General features: G+C 35.1%; 1 protein-coding gene across 2 annotated transcripts in view; it reads left to right on the top strand.

The window, feature by feature from the left end:
• LOC136864489 (transmembrane protein 120 homolog) overlaps positions 1–11,887 on the top strand; it is a 182,452-nt gene extending 170,565 nt beyond the window's left edge. For both annotated transcript variants that reach the window (XM_067141525.2, XM_067141526.2), the window contains one exon: positions 4,592–11,887. In XM_067141525.2, coding sequence (XP_066997626.2) covers positions 4,592–4,702 — 111 coding nt within the window. In that variant the 3' untranslated portion in view covers positions 4,703–11,887. The remainder of the gene's footprint in view (positions 1–4,591) is intronic.
• Positions 11,888–12,626: the final 739 nt, after the last annotated feature.

The raw sequence follows: 12,626 nt of genomic DNA, 5'->3' as shown, positions 1-12,626 counted from the left end.
TGTATGTAGTACGGTAGTAATTTGTGTAAAATGTAACATAACTTTTATTATCTATATATAAAATAACATGTCTTGACTGACTGACTGACTGACTGACTGACTGACTGACTGACTGACTGATTCATCATCGCCGAGCCAAAACTACTGGACATAAAGAAATGACATTTATCTTACATTGTAGGTGCTCGCTAAGGGAGGATTTTTGAATATTCCGTTGCTAAGGGGGTGAAAAGGGGGGTGGTTTTTTAAAATGAGTGTATCTATATCTCAAAAGCTTAACATTTTAAAGACTTAAAAATTGGTATTTGGAATCTTTTTTAAAAATAAGGAAACACATTTTTTTTGCTTTTTTTGTTTTCGGAAAATCCTCGTACGAGGTGTGAAAAAAAGGTGAAAAGGGGGTTGTGTACCTTTTATGAGGATACTTATATCTCAAAAACTGAAGATGTTACAGACATGAAAATTTGGATTTGTAATTTTCTTTAAATATAAAGAAACACATATTCTTTTGTTTTTGGAAAATCTACTTACCTTACCCTATCTCAAGCAATCCACTTTATTAACTTACCTTTTCTTTCTTTTTAGGCTTTACTACCTATGTTGAGCTAAGACAACTTTAATTTAAAATTCAACCTTATTCAACCACCCAACTTTAGGCGTACCGGCCATAAATCAAATATTTGATGGCCTTGCCAACCACACACAACACTGGACCTTAACTTACATATCTACATCGATAATAACAGAAGAGTGGACATCAATTTTATCTCATTTTGTTTTATTATATATTCCAAGATTTTTTACTCTCATTCATCAGACCAATTTTATTGTATAACACCAATATACCATATTAGACTATAACGCCTGTTATGCCTTACATTACTCCATCATATTTTACCCATTGTTCATTTAGCTCTAAATGTAAAAAAAATTATTAACCACTTGTACTTTGCATTGTTGTATTATGTACACAGTTTTGTGGTACGTACCCTGCCCACTTTGTAACTTTTAGCTGATGATGACGCCACTAAGCGTCGAAACCGGTACTAGTAACAATAAGTAACATGTTGTAAACATCTTATACGACATACGTAGTATTGAATAGGTTGAACTTTTCCTCAATTCTAATTGTGAATCTCAGTTCAATACGGGAAAAATGAAGTTCTTAACTTATAAGAACATCCGAAGATGATTTCCGGTCCGTTTTGAATTCACATTTGCCAACAGTCGCTACTACTGTTCTGGACACAAGGATGAACAAGCACTACTGGAAGCCTCTGGAGGAAAAGATGTACATTTAAAAATCATTCCCCCTAAAACTATAATTATGCACAACCTCTGGACGTGTATTTCTTCAGCCAGTATAAAATATATGCCATGAGAATAACAGACTTTCTTAAACTACGTTCCAGTAACTTGCAGCCCAATTTGCTTGACAGATTCATCATCATGAAATTGCATTCTGTTATTTGCAATCAATTATCTGCAGACATACATAGACAACTGCTTCGTTATGAGTGGCAGAATGCCGGCTACGATATTGGTGAACTTGTGGGCAACTTCAAAATTGTTGTTGACGTGGCATTCAGAATTGATATTATGGAATGTGCGTTTATGACGTGTTCAACTTGCTTTTCTTCAGTGTGCGTTTCGTAGTCATTCATATTGCTTTGAGCATTTTATTGAAAGTCCTGCATTTATAGTTAAGATACCGGCATTGCGTTTGGCTTCTACAGTGACATCTGCTGTGACATCTATAGCACGTTTGCAAAGTCTTTGGAGAAAAGACTCTCACCAGCACATTGAGCTGTACGTAATGGCCCTGTCACCAAAATTTCATACAGATATGTTTGAGCCCAAATACTTTCCTTGTCAGACTCCACTTCTAGCCATGTTAGCTGGTGTTGTGCTCCCTCACTCACACTTAAACTGCAATCTTCAGTGATACTGTTTCAAAGACTTTCTCCATTTAATAAAATATTGAAGTAGTTCTTCATTTCTTCTATGATGCCTTGATCTGTCTTCACTACATTCCCATCATCTGATTCTAATACAAGGATATTGCAATGCTCACTCCTTCTGTTCTTGACTACTTTATGAAGCAACTTCCTGACACTTTTCCTTTTCTTCTTCTCTAATCAGCCTCTTCACATATAGTTTCTTGTTCCGGTACTCTTGTGCCAGGTGCTGAATTTCATCTTTTTGATGGACAGATTTCTGTTTTTCTTTACCTAGCCTCTTCTTTGCTGCATTTCTTTCTTTTGCAACAGTTTTCACCCTCTCATTCCACCATGGCGTTTCTTTTTCCCTGCATATTGCACTTCTTTCCAGACAATGATTTGGTTTCTGAAACCAAGGTGTTCTTGAATGACAGCCATTCTTCTGCCCCTCCTTTTTCATTCTTTGGTAATTTCGTTGAGATCTTCCTTTGGTATTCGGCTTTTCTTCCCATCTTCTCGTAGCAACCAGGTCTTCGGCATTTTCTTGTGCTTGACACTCTACACATGGATGTTCCCAATTTGCACGATCAAAAGCCGGTGGTCACCAAGACTTTCACTTGGAATAACCTTAACATTGGTGATGAACTGGCTAGCACATCTGTCAGTTATTATTTAGTCTATTACTGTCCTCTGCTTTCCATCCCAACTGTAGCATGTGATTTTATACTTGTCTCTCTTCTGGAACAAAGAGTTTCCTATGCTCAGGTTATCCGTGCACAGAAATCTATTAGCTTTTCTCCCTCCTGGTTTTTGCCACTGTAGCTATAGGGGCCTATGGTGTATTTGCAGCCTTGCCTATCTGTCCCAACTTGGGCATTCAGGTCTCCCATAATTGTGATATTGTCTTCTGTTATTTGATCCTCTAGATCTACAAGGAACTGATCTTTTTCATCTTCAGGACAGCCTGCCTGTGGAGTGTATAATTGGAGAAAGGTATGGAATGTCTGGGCAACACGTAATTTCATTTTAATGTTTCTGTCACTCATATAACTTATGTCCATCAATCATCATGGAGAACGAAGGCAACTCCATTTCTGGGTTCATTAGGGTTCCCACTCCAGTACAATATATAACCATATTGTAAGGTTTTCTTCCCTGAACATTTCCATTTCATCTCGCTCAACTGTAAAATCCCAGATGTACATCTGTCCATGAGGTCTACAATTTCTTCACATTTACCAATAAGAGAGAGGATATTGAGGGTTCCAATTCTGAGCTGTTTCTTCCTGTGTAATGTTGGTCTCTTCCTGCATCTCTGAGCTTAGGGTAGTTGCCCATCATAAGTTCGTGAGTTGCACGAAGAGTTGTCATGTCTGGTAATTTTAACACTTGCAGATGAGGCTTGTTTCGGATTTGAAAGGAACAAACTCCTCTCTGTTCAGTTGGCTTGGTAGGCCTAACACTGTAGAGGATTTTCTGTCAGGTTAATCACCCATAAACTTTGGCATTCCCCTGCCACACCTGCAAGGCAGCAGCGTTTTTGTGAATGTGTGTCATTTCCTACACAAAGTCTTCACGAAGTCGTGTAAGGGAGAACTCCTCTGCCCTTAGCTGTTAGTTCTCCCTTAGTTGATGGGATTTGGTACTTGCCGCCCAACCCTTGGCCAGACAGTTGCAAGTAATATTGTCTATTTTCAGTACAGTAGCTGAGTGTTCCTGACCTGACATGTCAAAGAACTCCTGCTGGACAAAATTCTGGTACTTTGGCATCTCTAAAAATCAGAAAAGTAGTTAGTGGGATGTAAAATCATTAACTATTAAACTTCATTTGATGCAGTCCTACAAGTCCAATTGCTCTTGGGTATCCTCTTCGCTATTTCCCTTCAATAACAGGTCATCTATCAGTATCTCTTCGGTCCATTTCTTCAGCTACGCCTCCCTTGTCATTTATTCTATTCATAACTACAATGAAGGGTAGAGGTGAGAGTGAGCTTTGTTACATGGATCAATTTCATTTGCTCAAATCAGTTTGTTTTCTCTCTCCTATTTTTACACAGCGTGCACTCCCCTGGTACATTTCATCCACTCATTCTACTGTCAGTGTTATGATACACTCTCCAGTCCTTTTTTGTCTGCATTAACCATATTTATTTTTATCTGTCTTTGCCATATCAGTGGTATCTTAACTGCAGCATGCACTATTACCGCATCATTATTTTGTTGGTGTGACGTATTTGGATTTTCTCCCTTGTTTGATATATTGTCAGGTTCATTGGTTTGGATTCCTTATTGAGTTATAAATTATATTACACAAGATGTTATACACAGTGAGAAATGTATTGTGTTCCTTCTTTCTGTTTTGAATCACATCATCATAGTAGTAATCAATGATAATACAGAAAAAGCTGTGAAAGTGCTTTTGCAGATCCAAAGACACCACACACACACACTTTCTACTTAAACAAGGCTTGTTCAGGTTTTCACAGTTAGCCATTCTCTTTCTGTGAGGCAGTGTTGGTTAGTGCATATAAATATATTTAAAGATTATCTGCTTTGTTGCCTGTACTCTAAAAGTACTTACTGATCTTTGTTTATATGAATATGTAAAGTGTAATTTTAAAAAATTAAACTGAGCTTCTCTTTTGTTTCAGACTGACACTAGACGTGAGGTCACGAAGAGTACAGATTGTCACGGGGATGGTAAAAATATAGAACTTACTCGCCCACTGAGTGAGCAAAAAGAAGTAAAGAAACTAAATTAATTTTGTTTCATATTTAGTTCTATTCAGGTGGAAAGGGTCCATGTGAAATTTAAAAAAAGAAACTGAATTTGATAATGGCCTGTAATGTGAGATATTCTTGGTTGGCTGAGAATGAGGGGTGATTTTTGTGATGAAAGAAGGAATGTTACTTTTTTCTACTGTGGTTGAAGAATATTTAGCAGATTATTTTTCTGAAGTGTGTGTTGTTAGATGTCACTAGTGTGCCCAGTCTCTTTAAGTACTGAAAACTTCCAGGTGTGGAAGTTTCTTCTTGGTAAATGATAAAGCATTCAGGAATGAAGTTTCTTGTTAAGATGTCTGATTTGCATTGGAATGACTGAACATTTAGTATGTATTTTGTGGTGAACTGTATAAAGTATGGAAAAGTTTTATATTTGTACATTCGTTGAAATGTTACCTATTGTGGATGACCATTGCATTGGCAACATAGATATGTACAATCTAAATACTGTGATATATACATTCATAAGAATGTCCTTTTTATGGTTAAAGTATGTTATGGGAATGCCAGTTCCTTATGGTGTTCTATTATATTGGTAATATAAACTGTAAGTGATTGACAACAATGTCTTTTTTATTTTTATTTCATTTTACAGTGTAGTATGATTTGCATTTATAGTTGCTCCAGATTGATTGGTTGTTCATACAAGTGGTGATTGAGTTTGAAATACTATGAGAAATAATTATATTCTTTGTAATTGTTACTCTGATTTATAGTATTGAAAGTGTAAAGATAAGGCATTCAGGGAAGTTTTTATTCTATAATTATATTCCATTATGTAATTTATTTTCTTCTCATTCTCACATGCCCCTATGTACATTCAGTGTTATGCGATTTTCGTTTGTTACTGTTCTGTGGTATTGATATAGTAGCATTTTTTGCGTTTATATTATTATTTTAGTTTAAGTTTGAGTGGAATTTATTCATCTTCTAGCATGTTCTTCAATGGACTTTTTCTGTTATTGACCAGAAAATAAAGTGAGTTTTCTGTGTTAATGAACAGTATTTTCCTTTTTCAATTTTTCTGCTTATTTGTCTTAAACAAAGCCATGGACAGAAATGTGTCTCAGGGAAAGACTGTTTGAATTGTGCATTTTCTTCCAGAGTAACATTCAGATTTTTTGTAGAAGAATTTATTTTGTGCATCCTTTCCTCTGTATTGATAAAAATAATTTAATAAGATGTTATTGAGGAAGGCATTTACTGTATCCACTTGCCAGAAGTACATGACATTCTTGACAGGAAGCAATAGAAATATTATAAATCCTGAAGGAAGTCTTGAAAATAAAAGTTGTGACAAAATAATTTCAAGCACCACACTGTGAACTCTGTTTTTGTTAGAATTAAAAAATATACTTACTTTTTTAACTAGTCCTAGATTATTTCATTATAATGAGAGAATTGCATCCTATTGCTATTTCATTTAAGATTCCACAATTTAAATTGAGAGTTATGATCATTGCTGCTTGCCCAGAAATAGAAACATGCAATATAGTGACGTATTTAACAAGTATCCTTTTTCAGAGAGTGGATGTCTGATTTTAGAGGCCATGAATAGTTTTTGTTTACTGTTCATCAGCTTACTGGTTTTGAGGAGATTGCTCATTGTAGATTTGCATTATAGTGTACCTGTCTCGTGCCTCTTATCAGACATCTCCCTTTGAACAACTTATTCTAGTCTTTTAAAAATACATAGATACTAGGTACTTCCTCTGTAGTCTTCTTCCAAGGACAGATTGCATCATCCAATTCTTACACTAATGTTTAATATGCACGTTAAAGAAACATTAACGAGGAAAAAGGTACATACTGAAATACTTAACTGTGTGAAAAGGAACTCCCATAAGAAAATTGATTTTGTGCTTTGTTCTAAATAATATTTGCCTGCCTATATTATCCTTGATCAAAAGATGTGTTAATCTGCTTCAAAGGAGTATTAAAATATAAGGACATACACGTGAACTAAAATAATAAAATTTATAGTTAATACAATAATTCATGGTGGCAACAATATAATTTCAAATACTATGAACATTAAAGTATTCATAAAATCATGAAGAAAAAAATTGCTGTAGTGAGAATTTTTGATTGTCTTATACCCCAGAATTTGTGTAAAACTTCAATATTATGTTACAAACTGCATATTAAATGGGAGAATATTTTCTTACTTCATAAAACTCTTTGACCAAGTATTGGTATTTGGTCTCGCACAGTTGTTTATATTTTGAAATGTATTTTTATAAACAATATTTAGTGCTATATTTCTTCCCATACATTACTGTTAAAACTAGAACTGCCGCAGTTTGGCTCACCCCTAGAACCATGGATGGGTCAATTATGACCTACCTTGCTTTTATGTGACTTTTGATTAAGGAATGGAGTTATTGATTACTAAATATTAAATTCTAGAGAATTATAACATATTAAACAGAAAATTTAAAACTTCATACGAAGAAAAGTACAAATTTCAAGTTTAGTCTCATTTAATGCATTGTACACCACCCACGAATTTATTTCTGCCAATTCCTATAAGTTGTAAAAAGTGTTAAATGGATGTTGCTTTCACTGAGTACTTAAGGGACATTTGATCGACCACATCAACTCCATACTTGCATCCGTTGTAGAAAGTGACAGTGTCTGGTTTGTTCTTTTTTCTGGGCTCAATGGCTCAGACGATTAAGGCGCTGGCTTTCTGAGCCCTAGTTGACAGGTTTGATCCTGGCTCATTCCGGAGGTATTTGAAGCTACTCAAATATGTCAGCCACTTGTCAGCAGATTTATTGGCACATAAAAGAACTCCTGAACAAAATTCCGGCACCTCGGTGTCTCCAAAAAGCCATTCAAGTAGGTAGTGGGAAATTAAAGCAATAACATTTTCTTCTTTTACCACCCTCTATTTGAACATTTGTATGCATAGTATTCAGAATTAGAACATTTTTGTTTGCCTTTCTTTGACCATTAGGTTAGCATCATTGGTCTTCAGCACTGCTGTGGTATACAACTTACCTTTACATTTTTGACACAGACTTGTACTTCCCTACGAACTCCGTTCATAGTACCGACAAGGGTAATTGAATTGGATTTCAGGGTTTCAGCTAGAAACAAGGAGGTAAAGAAACTTTCATGTGTGACATTTCTTCTTCTGTTCATGTAAGGTCCCATCAATTTCTTTATTACAAAGTTACCAAGATGCTCATCGTTGGGTCTAGTGTCATCTCTCCCAAGATAGGGAAAGCAATCTCAATATACTTTGAGTCTTTATCTACTGCCGTCCAATATTTCTGTCCATATTTATGTGGTTATGAGGCCATAAAATCAGTAAATTACCGGCGACATTTAGGAGGAAACTGTTGCCCATCAGTAGTTATACATGGCCGTGGTATGTAGCTACAGTGTTGATTTGCAATCATATCATACCAAATATTGGATATCAAAGCAAACTTATCTTCTTTTATCCTTTTGAATCTTGTAGATTTAACATCAATTCTCAAATTGTGTCGTTTCCCTGAATCTGCCATATGCCACCAGTTACCCAGGTCGTACCATCTGAAGCTGAAATATTAGTACCTGTGACAATATCAGTTATGCTTGGAAATAAACTTATGTGATAATGGCATCCTCGCTGGAAGAGTGAATTACTCCGCTGCCATCGAGGAACTGGAACTCTCGCTGCCTGCTCCTTACCTGGTATGATTGAAAGTAAACTGGAATCAGTATTGCAATAAATTTAACCCTTTTTTAAATTTCTATCAATCATTGCTAGGTGATTGAAATATTCTAAATGAACGTATCAGTAGAAAAGTACATATGTTGTAGCCCTGAAGGAGACTGGTTGGAATCTCAAGGAGATAAACTAAGCCAAGAGTTTGTGGAGACAGGGTGCTCAATTTCTTTTATCTCGAATTTTATTGAAACCTCGGCATCACAAGGAAGGTGTAATCCTGTTCCCTGCACTCCTACTACAGCTCATTTACTGCCGCACCAGTAATCAAAACAGAGATCTTTGGGATTGTAGTCCAGATTGCCATTGCAACAGTGCTCAGTAGAATAAAAGCTATTAAATAAAAATATATACATACCTGAAGTACTAGCATTCACCAAACTTATAGCTAACATAGAATAATCTTCTGATGATGAATCTAAAAGTTATGTTTCATCAGACGTAATGTTCAAAGACACGCCCTCGGAGTCATTGTCCGAAAAGTCATTTAGGGTGTCAGTATCTTGTTCTTTCATTAGTCGATACATAGCCATATCGAACAGCCTTGTCACAACTATAATTTGCTAGAAAAGTTGCACATTCATACTTATTCCACCAAACAATGAGTTACCAGCAGTTTTGCATCAACACTTGTGATTTTCAAGTACGAATAATGTAACAAATATCAGAGGCTGCTTCGTTTCCTGCACAGCTGGCAGTCATAGTTGTGCGATTGTTGAGAAAGTAGGAAGAAATGGTACACAAAATGCAAAATTGTATGGACTGATATATCGCTATCACTGATGGGTCGAATCTGATCCAGCCGTGGTTCTAGATATATGTAGATTTTTCTCTTAATGGGTTGTCCCCAAAAATATGAAATTACACGTGGATGTTTATTACAATTATTGATGAATAATTCAGAAACCCAAGTAAAATAAAAAGAACAGTACAGTATAAAATAATGAGCAAACATTCCAGTAATGACCCAGCTGCGGTTCTAGTGTTCATGTGGACTAGTTCGTACTAGTCACATACTTATATTCTCTCTCAAACGCGCGCGCACACACTTGTACATCGTGCTGATCTCGTCAAAGTTAGGATTAAGCCTGTTACATAAACCATTATGCATTGTGCAGTATGGGATTGTGTATTACTCTTTAATAAAATTACATTGTCACAATTTGGAAGTTGGTAGGTCACACTGGATAACCTAGATGTAATGGTGTACGTGAATGATCTTCTGATGAACACCACTTAAGTGCTATTATCAACCCATTCTGTATTAGATTCATGTCGAAGTAATCATAACTCATAATGCAGTGCAGTATTTACTCATTTGCTCTTCATGTACCTTTCTCTTTTCTCATCAGTGTAATGCTTTGAGATTGGAGTAGACCTCCCTTGGATATCATTGTATTTTATTATTTTTGAAGAAAAGAATTATGTTATTCATCATGCCCATTGCGCTCAGTGGTAGCTGCTGGCTGATGTGTATTGAGTTCTAACTCTGGGATAGGTCTTCGCAGAAGCCTAATTGAGGGTTTTGAGCAATCTGTTTGCACTAATTTTGTTTAATGTTGAAGTTATACAGTGAGTCAAGAAATTTATTAGTACAACTCTCTCTCATAGACATGGAGAAAAAGAAAAGGCTATTTTTTATTCCTTGGTTGGAAAATAATCTCAGTTCAGTGGAATATGCATGTCATGAATCCATGTGGTGACCCAAATGTCTGTAAAGTACTTCCTCTGAGGATTTTCCTTTCCACTTTTTTTGGTAAAAGAAGAAAATTTTGGGAAGAGTACAGTGTTCTTAGACAGGTTTGTAGATACCATTACATTAGTACTGACTGCTGTAGTTGCTTGGCTGTAAAATTTCATTTCTCAGTGTATCCTGGAAAGTATGAGACACTGAAATTAGTTGTCTTTTTAGAGCTGCTTGAATTACTTTTGCATTGTATAGCATTCAATCCAGAAAGCATACTGTAAATCCATATTACATCATGAAGTGTATTACAGATATTATGGCATGCATATATATATGAAAATATCACAGCAAGAAGAAAGATATTTTTGTTAGTGCCGTAGTGTTCAAAACTGACTGTTACTTCCAGTGTAGCTGTTATCTACTTCAACACAACTTTTTATTATGTATTCCTTAATTAAGAATCAGCAGTATCATAACTCTTGAGATAAGTGCTTCCAAGACATTATGGCACTAGAAAAAAAAATCAACCCTTGCTCATGATTTTGTGTTAATGGTTTTTAATTGATTATATCGATTTGAATTACACATTCCAGCAATAGAAAAATGGATCACTCATTAATTATTTACAGTGTGACCTGAGTTTGTTATTCAAACAAGTAAAAGATTCACAAATATTCAGATAATTTTTGTAACAAAATGTACCTATATTTATCTTATACTTTTTCTAAAAGATGAAGTAATATTCTTATGAAGGACAGTAACAGGTAAATCATTAAGAGATCCTCCCTCAGCTAAATATTATTCTACAAACCACATATTTGCACGTCCTAATTTAACATCGCAGCATGTCTAAACATAATATCAGTTGTTGATTTTCACCCTTGTTACTGATTACATTCTACATCCTATGAGGTTTATAACCAGTAGATTGTGACAGGCCTTCTACAAGTCTCAAATCTTTATTAAAATAATGCTACCAAGGTATGAACACAGTATTCTCTCATAACGAATAGTCCTTTCTTGCACCCTGTTGATCAAGCGAGTTTCTGGAAATAAGCTGTTCTCTTACATTTTCAAGATCATGTAGTAACAACTTCCTAAATTTTGGGAAGAAAGCTGTTGCTTTTAATAATTTCAACAGAATCTCCTTTAGAGTAATTGATATTGTTTTAGTAAGTGATCCATTTTAAAAAATTTACTTTTTTATTGAATTTTGTATTAGTCTCTTCATACACAGGAAGTAAACAAACCATTTTAATTGGTGTTTTTTTCTCTTACATGCATGTACATAATTCCAAGTTCAGATTACCTACCTGATATGTTCTGTAGATAAAATGAATGTGTATTTGTTTCCTGTATAAGTGGATACCATGGTTGTTTTCGGTGATGGAACCATTCAGAGAAATATTCATGCAGAATGTTATGGTTATCTTGTTTCATAATTTTTCTTGGTTGTCAGTTTTCACTTGGTTCAAATTTTGTTTGTTGGTTGGTTGATCGTTTGATTAGAGTGTGCCATATTGCTTCTGGAAACAACATTGAGGTCAATACCTGGTATAAACAGTTGTAATTTGAGACTGTTCTCTTACCAAATGTTGTTGGTTTTTCCCTGATTAGAGGTAGTATAACAACCATTTATTTATATTTATTGATAAGATTTTGTGATGAGTGAGATTATATTACATTCAGTCTTGCCTGTATGAGCTGTACCTTATATAATTTTCCATTAATAAATATATGCCATTAATTTCTATACATGTAGAATATATACCTGGCATATGGTGGGACTGTACATTAAGGCGACGGTCACTGCTTTCACAGTTCTCGCCCTGTCCTATCCTACCCTACCCTATCCTATAGTCACCATAAGGTGAGTCTGTGTTGGTGCAGCATGAAACAACTGGCAAGAAAAAGAATTATTTTGCTAATTCTATAAGATTGAAACATTTCATTAACAGTAATTTCAAGTTAAATTATGCCTTTCCAATTTGTGAATTGATGGATTGCTCCAGGAAATAAAATAACCTGAAGTGTGTCCAACTGTTTTTGATGAATGAAGTTTATTTTAGCATCTAATAAAATTTCAAGGAGGATATGTGACCATTGCAGGTATGTCATTTCTGAATGTAAAACAAACTTGTCTTGGAGTAGGATGTCTTAATATGAATTAATAGCAAGTGACAGATTTAAAACTACATTAGATAGACACAAAATTACTGAAAAGTGTCTTCATGGAATGTAGAGAAGAACTGTCATCATAATGTTGATCCAGGTGGGCGTTCCACTGCAAGTAAAAGAGCTTTTTAAGGAAATGGATTCTGTCTTCTGCTGAATGCAAAAATGTCCTCTGCAGACATTTGTATAGTCAAAGATTTGTGTGTGTAAAGCGTTAAGAAATGTGCTTTTTCAAACCGGTGATTAAATATAATTAAGTGGTTTGAAGGGCTTATAATTTTGTTTAGAAAAGGAGAATGGCCTAGTTTCATTGTCATAA

This window comes from Anabrus simplex, chromosome 2, assembly GCF_040414725.1.
Source record: "Anabrus simplex isolate iqAnaSimp1 chromosome 2, ASM4041472v1, whole genome shotgun sequence".
Classification (NCBI taxonomy): domain Eukaryota; kingdom Metazoa; phylum Arthropoda; class Insecta; order Orthoptera; family Tettigoniidae; genus Anabrus; species Anabrus simplex.
Note: the sequence above shows the minus strand (reverse complement) of the source record. Positions and strands in the feature narration are given on the sequence as shown.